Here is a 16,112-nt window from a genome sequence, read left to right as displayed (position 1 = left end):
ACACACTCTTCCTAGGAGTTACCTCATCTGTTCCCATGAGTTCAGGTACCATATTTATGCTGTTAATTCCAGAATCTGCATCTCCAGCCCAGAGCTCTCCTTTGAACCCTGGGCTTTCCGCTTGGATGTCTCAGAGGTATCTCAAATTTAACATGTGTAAGACAGAAGCCCACACCCCTTCCCAATTTCCTCACTTTTCCCTGGGGCAGCATAAACACTCCACTGTCCATCCAGTTGCTCAAACGGATGACCTACAGGATGCCTTTGATCCTTCTCTTTCCATCACCTTACACATCCGACCCATCAGCAGTGTTGTTGATCCCAGATCCAAACGGAGCCAAAAGCTGTGGATTTCTGTGCAGTTCTTTATAATGCCATGCATCAGTCCAGTCCTCAACCTTACCATGGCAACAGTCTTGTCTGGGTCTTTACCTTTTTATGTCTTTTCAATAAGTTCTTCCCATAGTTGCCAAAGGGATCTTCTTAAAATACACATCTGATTAGAGTTGCAGATATAAATCTGATCTGATTAGATCACCTCCCTGCTTTAAACCCTTCAAAAGGCTTCCTACCTCTTACAGGGCTAAACCTAAACAAACTGGGGCACCTGGGTGGCTCAGTTGGTTAAGCGTCCAACTTCAGCTTAGGTCATGATGTCATGGTTCTTGAGTTTGAGCCCCACATTGAGCTCTCTGCTGTCAGCACAGAGCCTGCTTCAGATCCTCTGTCCTCCTCTCTCTCTGCCCCTCCCCTGCTCACATTCTTTCTCTCTCTCTCTCGAAAAAAAATAAATAAAACATTTTTAAAAACCTAACCTTAAAAAAATCTAAACAAACTACAGCTGGACAAAGTCCATTGCACAACCTGATCACTGCCCAGCTCTCCAACGTCATGTCCAGTCTTTCCCCCTTGTTCATTGTATTCCAGCCTACTGACCTTCTTCCCATGCTTGGAACAGGCAAAGCGCTTTCCTGCCTCAGGGCCTTTGCATCAGCCCTTCCCTCTGCCTAGAACACTTTTTTCTCAGCTATTTCCCATCCTTTAGAACAAAACTTAGATTTCACCTCCATCAGGACTTCCCTGAGCATTAGATCTAAAGTGAATTCCCCCTCTTTGTCCTCCCCCACTCTCTACTTCAGCCCCTGCTTGTTCTTTCAGAGAATTCATCACAATTTACCATTTACATATGTCTCCCTACTTTCTAAAAATCTACCTCTCCAACTAAAATGTAAGCTCAAAGAAGGCAAATATTTTCTTTCCCTTATACTCCACTGTATCCCTAGAACCAAGCAGAATGGCAGACACGTACTTGATATTTAACATGTGTTGAATAAATAAAGGAAAATAAAAGAAAAACAGATGTTACTAACATTAGCAACAAGAGGGAAAGATCAAGAAGCAGCAAATGGCAGACTGTCTCCTTCACGGAGTACCAGAGAAAGCAAAAGCTTTTGTAGACAGCCCTCGATTATCCAGTCTGTGGATTTTCTAGGCCCTTCCTTTCTCTTTCTCTCTCTTCCACTTCCTGCCTTTTTGCAGCTATTTGCTTACTCAGCCACTCTACTGGGGCCTGCAAGAAAAGTAGAAGGAGATGGGAACTCAAATTAGTCCCCATTTGTCCTCACGGTCAGCTTACAGAGAGAGTAAAGAAGAGGTTGTAACTGTCGACTCAAGAGAGGATTTTACATATTTTTTGTCCGTTTTTATTTATCCTTCATAATCATGCGTAATAATAGTGAAAATTGACATCCTTCCTGCCTACAAGGTCTAGTCCATCATTCGCTCCTGCAACAACCCTCGGATATACAGTTCATATTATTGGGGCACCTGGGTGGCTCAGTTGGTTAAGCGTCCAACTTCAGCTCAGGTCATGATCTCACAGTTTGTGAGTTCGAGCCCTGCGTCAGGCTCTGTGCTGACAGCTCAGAGCCTGGAGCCTGCTTCAGATTCTGTGTCTCCCTCTCTCTCTGCCCCTCCCCACTCATGCTCTGTCTGTCTTAAAAATAAATAAAACATTAAAAAAAACTTTTTTAAATAAAGTTCATATTATTCCCATTTAATAGGCCAAGAAACTGGGATTTAGACAGACTAATAGAGATTTCTTGGCTAGTGAGTTCCCCTGGCTGCGTCCCCCAGAATTACTTACTTTCTCACTTACTACAGCATGCTAACTGCTTGAGAGTCAGGGATATGCACTGTTAAGGTTCTAGGTAAGAAAGAGATGAAATCAAACAAGAGGGAAAAGATAGTTGGTTGGATATGGTGTTAGTAGTAATGTGCTCCCAAATTCCTTTTAATCTTGGAGTGCTTCCTGCAGGAGACAAGCCTTGGAAAAGAACCAGAGAACCTGGGAGTAGAATGGTCAGGAACTGAAGGTGAAGCATGAAGAGGGGCACAGGGCAATGCAGAAAATGCCAACCCTGGTCCCGGGACCCTCCTTCCATCCACCCAGCTCTCCCAGGAGCCTGGCACTGGCCTCACCTGCTCCAGCTTCCAGAGGAACTTGACTGGGCGAGCACTCTCAAGCAGAGGCCAGTAGAGGAAGGCAATTCTGCAGCCATGGACGGTCAGCGAGTAGTGAGAGAAGCCATCCTCTGAGGAGAGAGGACAGAGACAGGGGTCAAACACAGGGCCTGAGGCAAGAACAGGTTCTCATTACTCTCATTACGCTCTTAGGTGCTCTCCCTCCCGTATTCCCTAGTGTCTCTTCTCTTTCTCTCTGACACATGCGCAGAGTCCAGGCCAAGCGATAACTAGGGCTTCTCGAGCATTCTGATCGGCCAAGGTGCAACACTGGGCAGCCTGTTCCCACCCAGATTTCTACTACTCCTTTGGTTAATACATGGGTGACAACCCTTCCTTAGGTCAAGAGAAGTGAGCTCGGAGAAGTGGCAGAAATGAGAGGTCAGGTCAAGACTGAGCCCTCCTAGGAAGGACGTGCTATGCAGTTGAAGGAAGATGGGGACTTGGAAATGGAGCCAACTAGCCCTTCAAAGAGGAGGACGGGATAGTGGTAGGAGAGGAAGAATGGGGCACACCACCATCCAGGCTTCTCCACTGCAGTGAACAGGTTTTAATGGGAGTAGACTGGGGAGCAGCCTACCACATGGCGGGAGGCAGGGGGATTGGGCAACTGCAGGTGAGAAGGGCAGTGAGCAGTCCCATTGCCCTCTGAGAGTAAGCAAGGTCTCAACTCATGCAGGCAGTAAACCACACAGCTTCAGGGAGCACCAAAGCCAGCACCACCTCTTACAAGTGAAGAAAGAGGCAGTGGCCTGTCCACAGCCACACACTGGATGGTGACAGAAACAGGATAAAAAGCCAGTTTCCTCACTCTCAGACCAGTGGCCTGGGGAAGGCTCACCATTCTGGACAGTGTTACACACGATGGTTTCCTCTTCCTTCTTGCCCTTGTTGGGGGTCACACCATGCTTCATCCAGAAGGACAGAGTAAAATGGTCACTGAGGCTGTTCTGGGGCCCAGAGCCCAGCCCGGCTGTGCCACCTAGGGGCACCTGCACGGCTTGGGTGCCGTTGAACCAGTAGATAAGGCTGCTGTCCTGGCTGTAGTGCACCGAGAGTCCGGCCGTCCAGTTGGCATTGGGGCCGGGCATGGGCAACAGGTCTACCTCCCCGGTGGCGGCACCTGCAGAAGCCCCAGAAGGCACAAGTGTCAGAGCTGAGACACAGCAGATGGGGAAATGGGAAGCAGCCAGGGAAAGAGCGAATGAAGGAGAGAGGTTTCCCCACAGCTAGTCTCACCCCCTCTCCCAGCCCCTCAAAGACACCAGAGGGTGGACCTCTCTTCTAGAAATGGCTCTCCAATGAACTCAATCTCCAACTCGTCATCTCTCCCTACCATTGTTCCGCAATGTACCTGGTGACTGTCTTGTGCTACGATTATGATTATGCATCATTGCCAATGACCCAATGATTTGCTTTGGGGGCCACAGGAGTTAACCACGTGCTACAACCTCTGTGGATATATATATACATATAGACCTGTGGGCGGGCAAGGGAAGATGTGAGGCAGATTCTTCGGAAAGAGGCAGAGGAGGGTCAGGCAGAAGCCTGGGGAGAGGAGGGCACACTCACCACAGAGTTTCCGCAGTGCCCGTTCTGAGTAGTTGTCACGGTCACAGCCCTTGGCCACATGGCTCGTCTGTAGCTCTATGGTGGCCTGAATGTTCCAGAGAGGTTCATCACAGGTCTCCAGGCGGATACCAGGGAACAAAGCCAGGCTCCCTGCGCCTGGTGCATATTCAATCCTTTTGTTCCAGCCTGCACGGGGGACAAGGAGAGGGTAGCAGAGAGAGAGGAAGGCAGCCCCTCTTATCCATTCTGCCATTGTCGTGTCCGCTGACACCCTTGGGTAGACAGCCAAGGTAGACAGCTGCAAGCCTGCCCCCAAATCTCTCTCCCCTGGCTCTTAACCTAGCCCTGTGATTGTCAGAAGGGACAAAAGGGAGACCCAGGTGAGAGATGATTTACAAGATGGGTGACAGCGCAGCGCAGAGCTCCTCACCTTGCCAGCTGGGTTTACAGGTGGGCTTCACCTGGATCTCCACCTCGGCATCATCCGCTGCCCGCTTCTTCCCGCAGTCGTAAGCTGTCACCGTGAACTTGTAGAGTCTCTCGCCACTGTACTGCAGCTTCTCCGTGTTCTCGATGTTTCCTGGGATAGGTGTGGGGGGAAGACAAAGAGGATAAGGTGCGCCAGGGAAAGGCTAGGGAGGAAAGGGGAGGACTCGTGAGCCAATTGGGCAACAGGTGAATCAGGCAGCAGGAAGACGGGGAAGGAGGTATCTGGGGGAAAAAGGCTCTCCATTGGGAAGGCGGGTGTGGAAAGAGGATCTGAGGGACACAGGTGGAGAGTTCAGCCCCCGGGGTGTTCGGAGGGATGTGGGCGCCCAGGGGCGGGGCCGCAGGGGATGCACTCACCGTCATTGTCGATGAGGAAGGGCGTGTTGGGGGTGAGGATCTCATAGTAGCAGATCTGACTGTACTGGGGGGAGCAGTCACCATCGATGGCTTCCACCCGCAGAATGCGGTCGTACAGCTTCCCCTCAGTTACCGCAGCGCGGTACAGCCGCTCCACAAACACGGGGGCAAACTCATTTACGTCATTGACCCGCACGTGCACAGTCGCCCTGCACAGTACCCGAGCAGAAGGAGGGACAAGCAAGAGTCAGCCGGCCTCAAAACCCAAAGAGGGGAATGCAGACCGGGAGTCAGAGCACACAGGAGCCAGTGCGTCCCGAGCCTGGGGCTGTGGGCATGCTCATCCCACCCTCCAGGGCACCAGGCACCACACAGGAAGGGGTGACTGATGTCAGGGGTAAAGGACAACCTCAGAGGACACCCTCAGCTGACTTGGAGAACTCCTGTACAGAGTCCTATAGGTTCGGTGCTAAGACAAGGGCTAAGACAGAATTTTGCGTCCAGCTGGTTGTTCCTCCACAACAAGTCAGATCCAACGGGATAACCGAGGAAGACACAGAATAAAAGCCAAATTAAAAGCAACTGGGGGGTGGGGCGCCTGGCTGGCTCGGTTGGTGGAGCATTCAACTCTTGGTGTTGGGGTTGTGAGTTCGAGCCCCGCATTGGGTGTAGAAATTACTTAAAAATAAAATCTTTAAAACCAACCAGGGGAAGGGAAGTGGTATTTATATAAAAGCCATTAAGTCATCCGACAAGAGCGTGAGCGGAGGGCCGTCTTCTGTGCACATGTGTGCAACGTGTTTGACAGGTGTGGCCCCCCTACTCGGGGCCCATGGGGCGGACAGCCCTGGGGCTATGCCTTTCATGCGAGCGCGGCCTCCCACCAAGATCTAGGCACCCGGGGCCCAGAGGCAGGGTCCTGTCTCCAAATGGGAAACTGAGTCACAAGGTGCGGTGCCTCTTAGTGGCCCAGGAACCCTGACTGCCAACCTTTCTCCCATTCTCTGATGAGAAGCGGGCTGGGAACAGACATAGGAGTCTCGGGCCCCAGGCTTGGCCGTGCCGGAGCCATTTCCTGCGCACCCTCACCTAGCATCGTGCATGTGTACATCATGAGTATGTGAGTGTGGGACGCGCTGCAGACTGGTGGGGCAGGCGGAAGAAATCCGGATGTGTGCTGATGTGCTCATCCTCCTCCTCCTCGTTCCCCTCCTCCTCCTCATGACCCATGTACTGAGCCTTTCCCGTGCATCAGGCACTGTGGTGCCTGCTTTTTACATAAACCATTGCCTTTACTCTTCACGGCAATCTAAGGAAGGAGGATCGTCATTCGCCCCATCTTATAGAGCAGGAAAAGCGGATCCAGGAAGGCTAAGTAAGTTGCCCAAGGTCATAAGAGGCAGAACTAGGATTAGATCCCATGAGTTCTTCTACATGTTTCTGTCACCTAGAGTGAAAGCTCCTGGAAGAAAAGACCCCGATGAACAGAGAGGGGAGGGGGTAGGTATTCAATGACAGCATGGACAGAGGAGGGTGAGGGGCTTGGGAGGAGCAGGGAGGGCTCAGCAGCCAGGAGCAGGGGACAAGGGCTTCCTCACTTGTGGGACTTCTTGGTGTTGGCCCCGTCGGGGCCCTCGCCACAGTCGTAGGCCTGGATGGTGAAGGTGTGCTCCTTCTGGGTCTCACAGTCCACTGGCTCCTTGGCCCGGATCAGCCCTTCTCCGGTTGCTTTGTCCAGAATCACGGCCTCAAAGGGCACCCCAGACCCATGGAGCCGGAAGCCACAGATCTCACCTGACCCGGGGAGGGGGGGTGGGGAAGGAAGGATGAGGCTCCTTCTCCTTCACCACTTCCAGCACCTTCTGCCCAGCCTCCCTGCCTCCGTTCCACTTCGCCTTCCCTCCCAAACCCCCGTCCCTTCTCTTGTACACGTGACAGTGTTAATTATCAGACGTATAGCTCCAACACCAGCGTCCCCAAGCTGCAGCCTCTCAGAGCTACTGGGTCTGAGATGTGACCAAATCGTGATGCAGTTAACCTCTGCCTGCCCGCGTCCTTCTCTCTGGCTCCCTGTACTCAGCCACCATCCTTAAGCCTACTTCTACCACTTTGCCGAGGCCTCTTCCCCACTTCCTCTGCTCTCCTCTCCCAGGACCTCCCCTCTCCCCACCTTGCCCTCTGCCGGCCCAACCACTTTTCTCCGTCCCACCCACCTTGGCATCCCCCAACCCCAATTACCTGCATAGCGCAGGGGAGCATCCTTGTCCAGGGCAAAGAGTGGTGGGTTCAGCAGGACCGTGTTGTCATTCTCCATGACGATGCCCTGGTATTCTGCCTCGATCCATGGCTTGTGCTTGTTGGCTGACCCCCGCCCAGGGAGAGGAGAGGACGCACCTGTGAGCTGGCCCTCCACTCCTGCACAACCCCGACCCACTTACACTCCACTATTATCCCCCTTTCCACCCTCTGCAGAAGCACGTGCAGGAGGAAGGGCTGAGGTCAAGAAATCAGCATTTTAAAGGAGTCAGAGGGTCTGTGGGATGTCACAGCCTTCTGCCCATGGCAGGATAGACTGTTTCCATGGCAACAGCCTACCCTGGGGGAGGAGGAGGAGGAGGAGGACCACTATCTCCCCTGGGAAACATGGTCAGGGGGTAAAGAATTTTCTTGAGGGATTTCAAGTGCTAGTGAGTGGAGACTGGAGATTCGGAGAGCAGTGGTGGGCCATCAGAAGGCCCTGGGAAAGGGCAGAGTTGAGATTAGAGAAAAAAGATCTAGACGTTTCCTAAGATCCTGCGTGTTTATCTTCACCACCACCACCACCCCCACCCCCATTTCAGTCCTGATCCCCTCACTCTGCCCTTCTCCAAGCCAAGCCCCAGCCTAAATCCATCCAGCCTAAGAGAAGAGAAAATATATAGGACAGAAGGAGGGGGACAGAAAGGGGCAGGGATGGAGGTGAGGAATCAATGCCAAATGACCGGACCCAGCACAGCCGACATCCTAAGGGATTATTGAGCTGGCCTAGAAACACGACAAATCTCCTGCCTGCCTCTCATCCCTACACCCAAGAGAGCACAATCGCAGCCAGCACATTGCTACGTCCCCCACAAGGCCACCAATCCCCACACTCCCTGACCCCCACTTCTTATTCAGACTCATGAGTTAGTCCTCCTTCTTGCTTACCCCTTTCTTCCCTTCAACCACCAGCCAAGCCAGGAAGGATACAGGACTCACTCAGCCTCTAGATTTCCCTACCTCTTGCCAGACTCAGCTCACTTGTGTCTCCTCCCCGGGACCGATCTCCCCCTAGCCCAGTGAGGGGCCTTGGGGAAGGCACAGTGTGCTCCCTTCCCTTCTACATCACCTCCACCTCAGCTGCCACCGTTTGCTCTATGTAATCCCACCATGCCAGCCCCCAGACTCCCAAAGCACATTCATGATGGCCCATCAATGGAACATGGGTGGAAGAAGACATATCATCAGAGGGAAACTGAGTCACCAAAAGGAAACTTCCCCAGGATGTCATGGTGAGCAAAAAATCCCGTCTTCCAGTCTTTCCTCCAACTACACCACAAAAAAAAAAAAAAAAAAAAAAAAAAAAAAAAAAGGCTTCTGGTATCGGAATGCCTGCCCCTTTCTAGCAGATGACCACCAGAACCCCCTTCTTGAATGGCAGAGGAGGAAGCCACAAGATGGTGCTCAAAAGGCAGCACAGGAAGTGGCAGGAGGCTAAGAAGCTGGGTTGAGGTCAGACACTGAGGCGAGGAGCCACAGCCTGAAGATGGAAGGGTTGTGGTGCCGCAGGGCCAGGGCTGGGCGCCTTCTCCACAGCTCACCCCCAGTCTCCCTGCTCCTCTCCTCTTGGCCACAGACTCTCCTTGTGTTCTTTTCCTTCACTCGCTGCTGGCTCCCTGCCCTTCCTTCCTCGACTTCCCCTTCCCCCTCTTCTGTCCCTTTCAATCCTCTCTCTTTTTTTGCCTCCACCTTTACCCTCTTCCATCCATCTCCTTCTTACCCCCCTCCCACACCTCATGTCCATCGTCCTCAGCTTTTTCCTCTCACCGCTCATCTGGCACCCCCTACACACCCACTTTTGCCCTTGCCTGCTTTCCTCCACCCACCTGAGCCTTAGCCCCTCACCCCTCGTCCCTCGTCCCTCTGATGGCCTCACCCAGCTGAATTTATCTGCTGTCTGCCAGAGAGGGCAGCTCTGGTAACCCTCAGCCCAGCTGTATGCCGGGTATGGACGCAGAGGAACACGCCAAAACATACGTGCTCCGAATTGCTGAGCTGCTGCAAGCAACTGTTTCCATCCAGGATGGGAGGGAAATGAACCAGATGGATCTACCACACACCCTTAGTGCGGGCACACCCCAGTGACAACGGAGAACCCCCCAGAGATGTACATTACCCTCCAGGGGCAAGGCCTTCTGAGACCTGAGATAGCTCCCCGAGGTGAAATTGAAGGGGGGGGGGGGGGGAGGATGCAGAGAGCCCAGGATAGAAATGAGGACTAAACGGGAGCAAGAGAAGCACATGGGTAGAAACAGACCAGAAAGGATGGTGTGGGGAAGGGGATGTGAGGCTGAGAAGGGGGCAGCTCCGAGAAAACGGGTGGGAAGGGGGATGGTGGCAAGAACCCACACCTGTCATTTGCCCGAGAGCTTCAACAGCCCCTGCCCACCCCTACCCCCACATGGCTCTCCCCATACCCCTCTTTCAGTGGCCCCCTCCCCCACCTCACTCACCTTTGTTACAGAAGCTGGAGGGGAGCAGGGAGGCCAGCAAGAGGGGCAACAGCAGGAGGGTCATGGTGTGGTGTGGGCAGGGCAGGGCAGGGCCAGGCGATCGCTCTCCCCGGAGAGCCTCTAGCCGGCTGATTCCACCTTGGGGGAGGGAGGCAGGGGCTCTCCAAGCAGTGGGGGGGAAGCTAGGGGGCAGCAGGGCACAGACAGAAAGGAGCCTGCCGCCCACACTGGTCCATACAGCAGACCTGGGCAGACCTCAACCCGGGTGGCTGAGGTGGGGGACTTGCAGAGGCTTCTCGTTTGCTCTGGAGCCGGGCGTCCTCACTCTCTCCCTCATTCCCAACCCATCCCCGCTACTGCAGGATGACGTCAGCACAGCCAGGCGAGGATTGATGGGGTCGCTGGCCAATCGGGTGGCGGGGGGGGCCCAGGTGCTGCAGGGCGGGGGAGGGAGCCAATGGGACTGGGGAGCAGGGGCGGGAGAATGTGTTAGGGCTTTTTCCCTAGACTGCAATTTGCGGGCGCAAGGGAACTGCGGGGGCTGGGGAGGAAGCTGGAAAGCCGTAGAGGGGGTGGGAAATAAGAGGGACATAGGGAGAAGCTAGATGCCCGGGGGAGGGAAGGGGAGACGTCAACGAAGACCTGAGCTAGGCAAGGAGGGGCACTATTCACGTCACCCCACCACCACCACCACCACCACCACCAGCAGCAGCTCTGCATTAACCTCTTTTCACAGCCCATTCCAACAGCAGGTTCCTGCTGCGTGCCTCCCGGGAGCCCGTGAAGCAAAACCCAGACTAAACTGGAGAGATGGTAGCATTTCAGTTTCTGGCCCCAGTATCTGAGGAAACCATGGGATGGTCAGCAGGGAGGTGGAAAGAGTTCCGGGACTGGAAGAAGAGTGTGCTGTTTGTGTACCCCCCAACACACACACACACACCTGTGGAAACAAGTCACTAGCAGGTGGGATTTTTTTCCATTGCCTAGGCTCTCTGCCTCCCTCTCCCTGCTTTTCCCACCTTAAACCATGATGAACCAATCCAGCTGATTCTGAAGCCAGGGAAGTTGGTAGGTCTGAGAGAGAGAGAGAGAGAGAGAGAGAGAGAGAGAAGGGGGTAGGGGGTGGAGGCGAGGTACACAATAATTTAGGCAGCCCCAGCCACGGGAATACATCTGGTAAGCATAGGCTGTCCAAAGGCTGGGAACTGGGGGGTGATGGTTCCATCAGTGACTTCAGAGGGAGAGGGAAACCCCTGGGTCCCAAGCCAAAGAGTAGAAAATTCTCCAAAATAGCTAACCAAACTCCTCCCTCACTTTCTGCTCTGGACTTTGAACCCAATACCTCGCGCTGACAACCCTCTCTGTGCTTGGGAAGAGCACTATTGGACAAAGAGTTTGGAATCCAGAGTTGGGGCCCCAACTCGGTGAAGCTGTCTGAGGGAGTTGTGGGAGGCAGCACTGGAGAATTCTCTTCACGGTGGCTCCTGGCCAGCTGACTGTCACCCCTTCTTTCCCCACCTCTTCCCCCTCATACCTTTCGGGATCCCTGACTCAATCCCAGGATCTCAGGATATTGTTAGAACTCGTCCCTGGATGAGTCTGGAAGCTCCCCCTGCCCCCACCACACAGCAGGACCGGACCTCTCCCAGGGGAGACTGCCCCCCTCAGAGCTCTGGAACAGTTCCCAAACCTGCCAGAAATGGGCTGGAAGCCAAAACTGACCTTCGAAAAGGGTCAAGTCTTGGATGACAGACAGCCCCAGATACTACTTCAGGTTCCTTCCTCAGGAAAAGCCGAGGTCAGGCACAAAGCTGCCAAGTTCCTACCCCTCCCTCAGGCTGCAGGCACCAGTCCCAAACTCATCATGGGGGGAGGGGGGAAAGTCTGGTAGGAGCTCTTATTGCATCAGGGCCCAGCCCTATAAAAGCCCTGGTAAGGACAGACCTTTACGCAGCCTCTGTGTCCGAGAGTGTTCTGTGTGTGTGTGTGTGTGTGTGTGTGTGTGTGCGCGCGCGTGTGACCGTGTGTGTGTATAGAGGCTGGCCTGGAGTCTCTCAACCTCACCTGCCAGACAACATCTGCTCCCTCCTCATCCTGTCTGCTGTATTCTCCTGAAATTTCCATCTCCATCTTGGCCAGCCCAGACAATGCCTCCCAACCTCACCGGCTACTACCGCTTTGTCTCGCAGAAGAACATGGAACATTACCTGCAAGCCCTAAGTAATGGCCTCACCCCTCCCCCAGGCCCCATTCACTCCCCTTTTCCCCTTTCCCTTCCTTCCTCTCTGTCCCACTGAGAAGGAGGAGTGCTGGGGTTAGAAGCTGTGGAAAGGCTCAGGTGGGGGCAGGTGAGCTGGGATCCGTTTCTAGCCAGGAGCACTGGTAGGAGAGTCAGTCTCTAGTCTTACACCCAGCTAAAGGGAAGCTCACAGCCCCAAGGTACTGCTGCAGGAGGGGAGTTCCTGGCTGGCTGGTGGGACCCCTGCTAACAGCTAGCCCCCCACAGACATCGGCATGGCCTTGCGGAAGATAGCGCTGCTGCTCAAGCCAGACAAGGAGATTGACCATCAGGGCAACCACGTGATAGTCAAGACCCTCAGCACCCTCCGCAACTACATTCTGGAATTCGATGTGGGAGTTGAGTTTGAAGAAGATCTAAGGATCGTGGATGGACGAAAATGCCAGGTACTTTTCCGGGGGGCTTGGGGGAGGGCATGTGGGAGAGCAGATAGGTGCCTCTTAACAGTCTGAGGCAAAACGAAGGGACCTCTCCCAGCCAGAGAAAGTGACCACCACAGCAGGCTGAAGAATCCCCAAGGTAACAGTCTCCGGGTGCTTCCCCCAAACCACTCTCTCCTGCCCCCTCTTATCACCAGCTAAAGGACAAAAAGAGCAGGTCACCTTGAGTCCAAAGAAGAAATATTTGCTCACCCTCTAGCCTGTGACACAGTTGGTCAATGCAGAGTCTCCTTTCCCTTAGCCTCTCTGACTCCACTCTCTTCTATTTCTTTCTGTTTCTCATGCCGTCTTTTTGGTCTTTTTTGCAGACCCTAGTTCCCCTATTAACCCCTTTATCTGGGTTCCCCCCCCCCAGTGTTTTGTTCTTGACTTTGTCTCTCTTGTCTGTACACAGCCATCAGCTAAATCATCTATACCCATGCATTCTGCTCCCATCTATAAACTGTCCTTAACTTGTATTCTCCAGCCAGATCTGTCTCCCGAACTTCAGGGTGAAGCTTTCATCTGTCGGACAATGTTTCCATCTGCACGCGCCAAGCTCAAATCCAAATTCATTATCTTCCTACCCAAACCTATTTCTGCTTTTATATTTACTGCCTTTGTTAATGGTGATAACCAGGCAGACCAGAGACCTGGGAATCACAGTCAACATGTTCTGTTCCCTTACCCCTTCGTCCCAACACACTCACACACATACACACACACACACACACACACACACACACACACACCCCACATCTAGTTGGTCAAGAAATCCTTATAACATCTACACTGTCTGATATAATTGCTACTAGCTATATACAGTTACTGAACACTTGAGATGTAACTAGTCCAAACCGAGGTGTGTTATAAGTATAAATATATAGTGAGTTTTTTAAGACAGTACAAAAAAAATGTAAAACATCTCAGTAATTTTTATTTTAATCACGTGCTGAAATTTTAGTGTTTGGGATATTCTAGGTTAAATAAAATATGTCATTAATGAAATTAATGAAATTAATATGAAATTAATTTCACCTGTTTCTTCTTCCTTTTCTAATGTGGCTTCTAGAAATCTTGCAGTTACATATGTGACTTACGTTCATGGCCCATTTTACTTCACTGAACATCACTGATCCTTCCTAGCCTTTCTTGCAATTACTACCTTTATTTAAGCCCTCTCTTCTCGCCTGGTGCCCGAAATTGGCCCCCAGGCTTAATCCTCCTCTAATCTACTCTGCATGCTATAGCCACAAGGATTCATCTAAAATGTAAAAGTGGCCATGAATTAAACCCTTTCAGTGACAATCCATTATGTTCCAGATGAGGTCTATGGAATACAAGGGTCTTTTCCACAAACACCCTAGTTTAGAGCCTCTTACAACTACTTGACCTTCTCTCTTACCTCTATCTGTTCCTTTCCTTGCTGGAAATGTCTCAGTATCTCCAATCTAACCAACCCCTCGCTTCCTTGAAGACTCAGCTCTTCCCCAGCGCTTGCCTGGCATCGTAGACACCTGTTTCCTGCTCAATCTGATCAAGATTCTCAGCACCTTGGTTAGCAAGGCCTATTCTATAGGAGGGTTTAAGAAATGCTGATTGGAATACCAGGCCCGCCCCACTCCGATGGGGGAGGAGGGGTGATTCTTTACTCTCAGGGACACTTCAGCCGTCCTTGAAACTGAGAAAGAGGAGAGATTCCCTGGTGGGACTCCCAACCAATCTCTCTTCTTTCGCAAATGACCTTCCAGGCCAGCTGGAAGTATCCCAAGGACCAAGTCTTTGTTCTTCATCACCCACCACCCAATTTTACCCCTGGTTTATCCTGTGCCATCCCTGCCCTACCCTAGTAGTCACCATAGACAAACTATGGCCTCAGTAGCCTGTAGGAGTTGGCAGTGGGGGTGGGGGGGGGGGGTCATGTTGAATCAAAACCACCCTGTCACTCAGAATGAAGAGGCTGGAGCAAGACAGTATCTGCTGCAGTGTGAAGTGGGGCAGCCCAGAGTGAGTTGGATGCATTTGGGGTGTTCTGCCTCCAAATCTTCCCTTATTCTTGCTTTCCCTATAGACCATAGTAACCTGGGAGGAGGAGCAGCTAGTATGTGTGCAGAAAGGGGAGGTCCCCAACCGAGGCTGGAGACACTGGCTGGAGGGAGAGAAGCTGTATCTGGTAAGCTCGGTGAGGGCTGGGAGAGGGGTTTCATCCCCCTATTTGGGCTACGACTCATCCCCTTGCCCAAATCAAAGCAGTCTCCTACTCCACTCCCTGCCCCCCTCCAAGGAAGGCAAGCAAGAAAGGAAAACAAAAGCACTGGGAAGAGGAGAGAGAGGAAGAAATAGAGGGGCCAGTTGGGCCCCTGGCTACAAATCAGATGAATGTCCATAAATCATGACTGGAGAGATGGAGACTTAGCCATTTCACATTCTGTGACCCAGCTTCCTTCCTTCCTCTGGGGTGAAAAGTTGAAGGTTTGGGACAATGATACAATTCCCCATACATCAAGCACTCCGACTGCTGTATCCTGAAGGATTAAATGGGGCTCCAGGACCTCAAGAAAGGAACTCTGGCTGGCAAGAACTTTCTTTCTCTCTCCTCATTATTCCTACTGTGTCCCCAGGAACTGACTGCAAGGGATGCAGTGTGCGAGCAGGTCTTCAGGAAGGTCAAATAGCCAGAGAGGAGCTGAGGGGCCCTCCAGACTGCACCGATCCCCAGGCTCCTCCTGGGGAGGAGGCTTTGTACCCCTTCAAGCCAGATTGTTCAGGTCAGCAGTCCCTTTTTTTGGGCCACTTACTCTCCCTCCAGGTCCCTCCTCCCTCCTCCCCATGTTAATCTATAACTTGTAGCCCCCAGGCCAAAGTCTTTTGTCACACTCCACTGCCTCACATCTGGTTCAAGGTCTGGCCTCCTGGATGAAAGAAACAGGCAAAGGGGAAAGACCCCTTGAGAACAGTGGATCTCAACTCTCTTCATTTCATTTGGTTTCTTCTTTTCCATCTAAGAAAGAACTAAGCTTTGAGCATTTGAGGACTAGTAAGAACTCTTCCTGGTGAAACTTCTGGAAAACTGAGTTGGGTTCAAGAATGTAAACAGGAGCTACTGGTAGAGTTGTTGTTGTTGTTGTTGTTGTTGTTGTTGTCGTCTGTTTCCTTGTCCTTATTCTCAAGAAAGCCTCATGTGCTCAACAGAACCCATCCCAAGGCACAGCCTCACCCACACAGAGTTCAACAGACCACACGTGCCAATGTCTGAATGAATCCTAGCTATCTTATATTTCCATCCTACACTTTGGGGAAGAGGATGGGACAGAGTAAGACCCTTGTTCAGTGCTGGGGGAGGCTACAAAGCTTCAGAATAGTGACCTGGCCTCCATGTCTGCTTTGGGAAGGACAGGCAGCAAGAAGGCTAGAAACCGATGGAAGATATAAGGCTAAGGGCTAGAAAGATGAGGACACAGGGGCGTGAAGGCAACAGTAGGGAGAAGACCAACACGCCTGGCTATTGGGACCCTTTGCTTGAAGGCCAGCAAGGCCGGGACAGAGGATAAGGGGGAGAAGTGAGGACAGTAAGTCCCCTCCTTTAGGGTCCTGGAATCACTACCGGGAAAACAGCCCAGAGGGCAGGGCCTGTTCAGGGTCAGGGCCAGCTCCAGCCTCTGGATACCCCACACACACACCCAAACCTCCAAGGGCGTTGGT

At 52.5% G+C, this 16,112-nt stretch overlaps 2 protein-coding genes across 5 annotated transcripts in view; one reads left to right on the top strand and one right to left on the bottom strand.

Moving 5' to 3' along the window:
• The window catches only part of CLSTN3 (calsyntenin 3), a 28,414-nt gene extending 18,355 nt beyond the window's left edge, over positions 1–10,059 (bottom strand). Inside the window, exons 1-8 of the mRNA XM_045463254.1 lie at positions 9,693–10,059; positions 7,180–7,302; positions 6,540–6,735; positions 4,942–5,150; positions 4,526–4,675; positions 4,096–4,281; positions 3,365–3,646; positions 2,482–2,594 (exon numbers count right to left, since the gene is read on the bottom strand). Of these exons, the coding sequence (XP_045319210.1) occupies positions 2,482–2,594; positions 3,365–3,646; positions 4,096–4,281; positions 4,526–4,675; positions 4,942–5,150; positions 6,540–6,735; positions 7,180–7,302; positions 9,693–9,756 (1,323 nt within the window). The 5' untranslated portion in view covers positions 9,757–10,059. The remainder of the gene's footprint in view (positions 1–2,481; positions 2,595–3,364; positions 3,647–4,095; positions 4,282–4,525; positions 4,676–4,941; positions 5,151–6,539; positions 6,736–7,179; positions 7,303–9,692) is intronic.
• A 197-nt stretch (positions 10,060–10,256) lies between these two features.
• On the top strand, positions 10,257–15,521 carry RBP5 (retinol binding protein 5). 4 transcript variants are annotated; one of them, XM_045463255.1, is made up of 4 exons: positions 10,257–10,655; positions 12,199–12,377; positions 14,482–14,583; positions 14,695–15,025. In XM_045463255.1, exons 1-4 carry the CDS (start codon positions 10,550–10,552, stop codon positions 14,797–14,799), a joined length of 492 nt encoding a protein of 163 aa, XP_045319211.1. In that variant the 5' UTR covers positions 10,257–10,549; the 3' UTR covers positions 14,800–15,025. The 4 variants fall into 4 exon arrangements, with proteins under 4 accessions (XP_045319211.1, XP_045319213.1, XP_045319212.1 ...); XM_045463257.1 differs by lacking the exon at positions 14,695–15,025 and adding an exon at positions 15,032–15,521 and having other exon boundaries at positions 10,300–10,655; XM_045463256.1 differs by lacking the exon at positions 10,257–10,655 and adding an exon at positions 11,628–11,912.
• The last annotated feature ends 591 nt before the right edge of the window (positions 15,522–16,112 follow it).

This window comes from Leopardus geoffroyi, chromosome B4, assembly GCF_018350155.1.
Source record: "Leopardus geoffroyi isolate Oge1 chromosome B4, O.geoffroyi_Oge1_pat1.0, whole genome shotgun sequence".
In the NCBI taxonomy this organism is placed as follows: domain Eukaryota; kingdom Metazoa; phylum Chordata; class Mammalia; order Carnivora; family Felidae; genus Leopardus; species Leopardus geoffroyi.
The sequence above is the reverse complement of the archived record's forward strand: the minus strand, read 5'-3'. Positions and strand labels throughout refer to the sequence as shown.

What these genes read in the sequence shown, in the direction of transcription:
- RBP5 (XM_045463255.1), top strand. Translation starts at nt 10,550, where the DNA reads ATGGTCAGCAGGGAGGTGGAAAGAGTTCCGGGACTGGAAGAAGAGTGT. An exon ending in TGGAAACAAGTCACTAGCAG is followed by an intron (nt 10,656 to 12,198) that starts GTGGGATTTTTT and finishes AGCCCCCCACAG; the next exon opens with ACATCGGCATGGCCTTGCGG. An exon ending in AGGGAGAGAAGCTGTATCTG is followed by an intron (nt 14,584 to 14,694) that starts GTAAGCTCGGTG and finishes CCCCCCTCCAAG; the next exon opens with GAAGGCAAGCAAGAAAGGAA.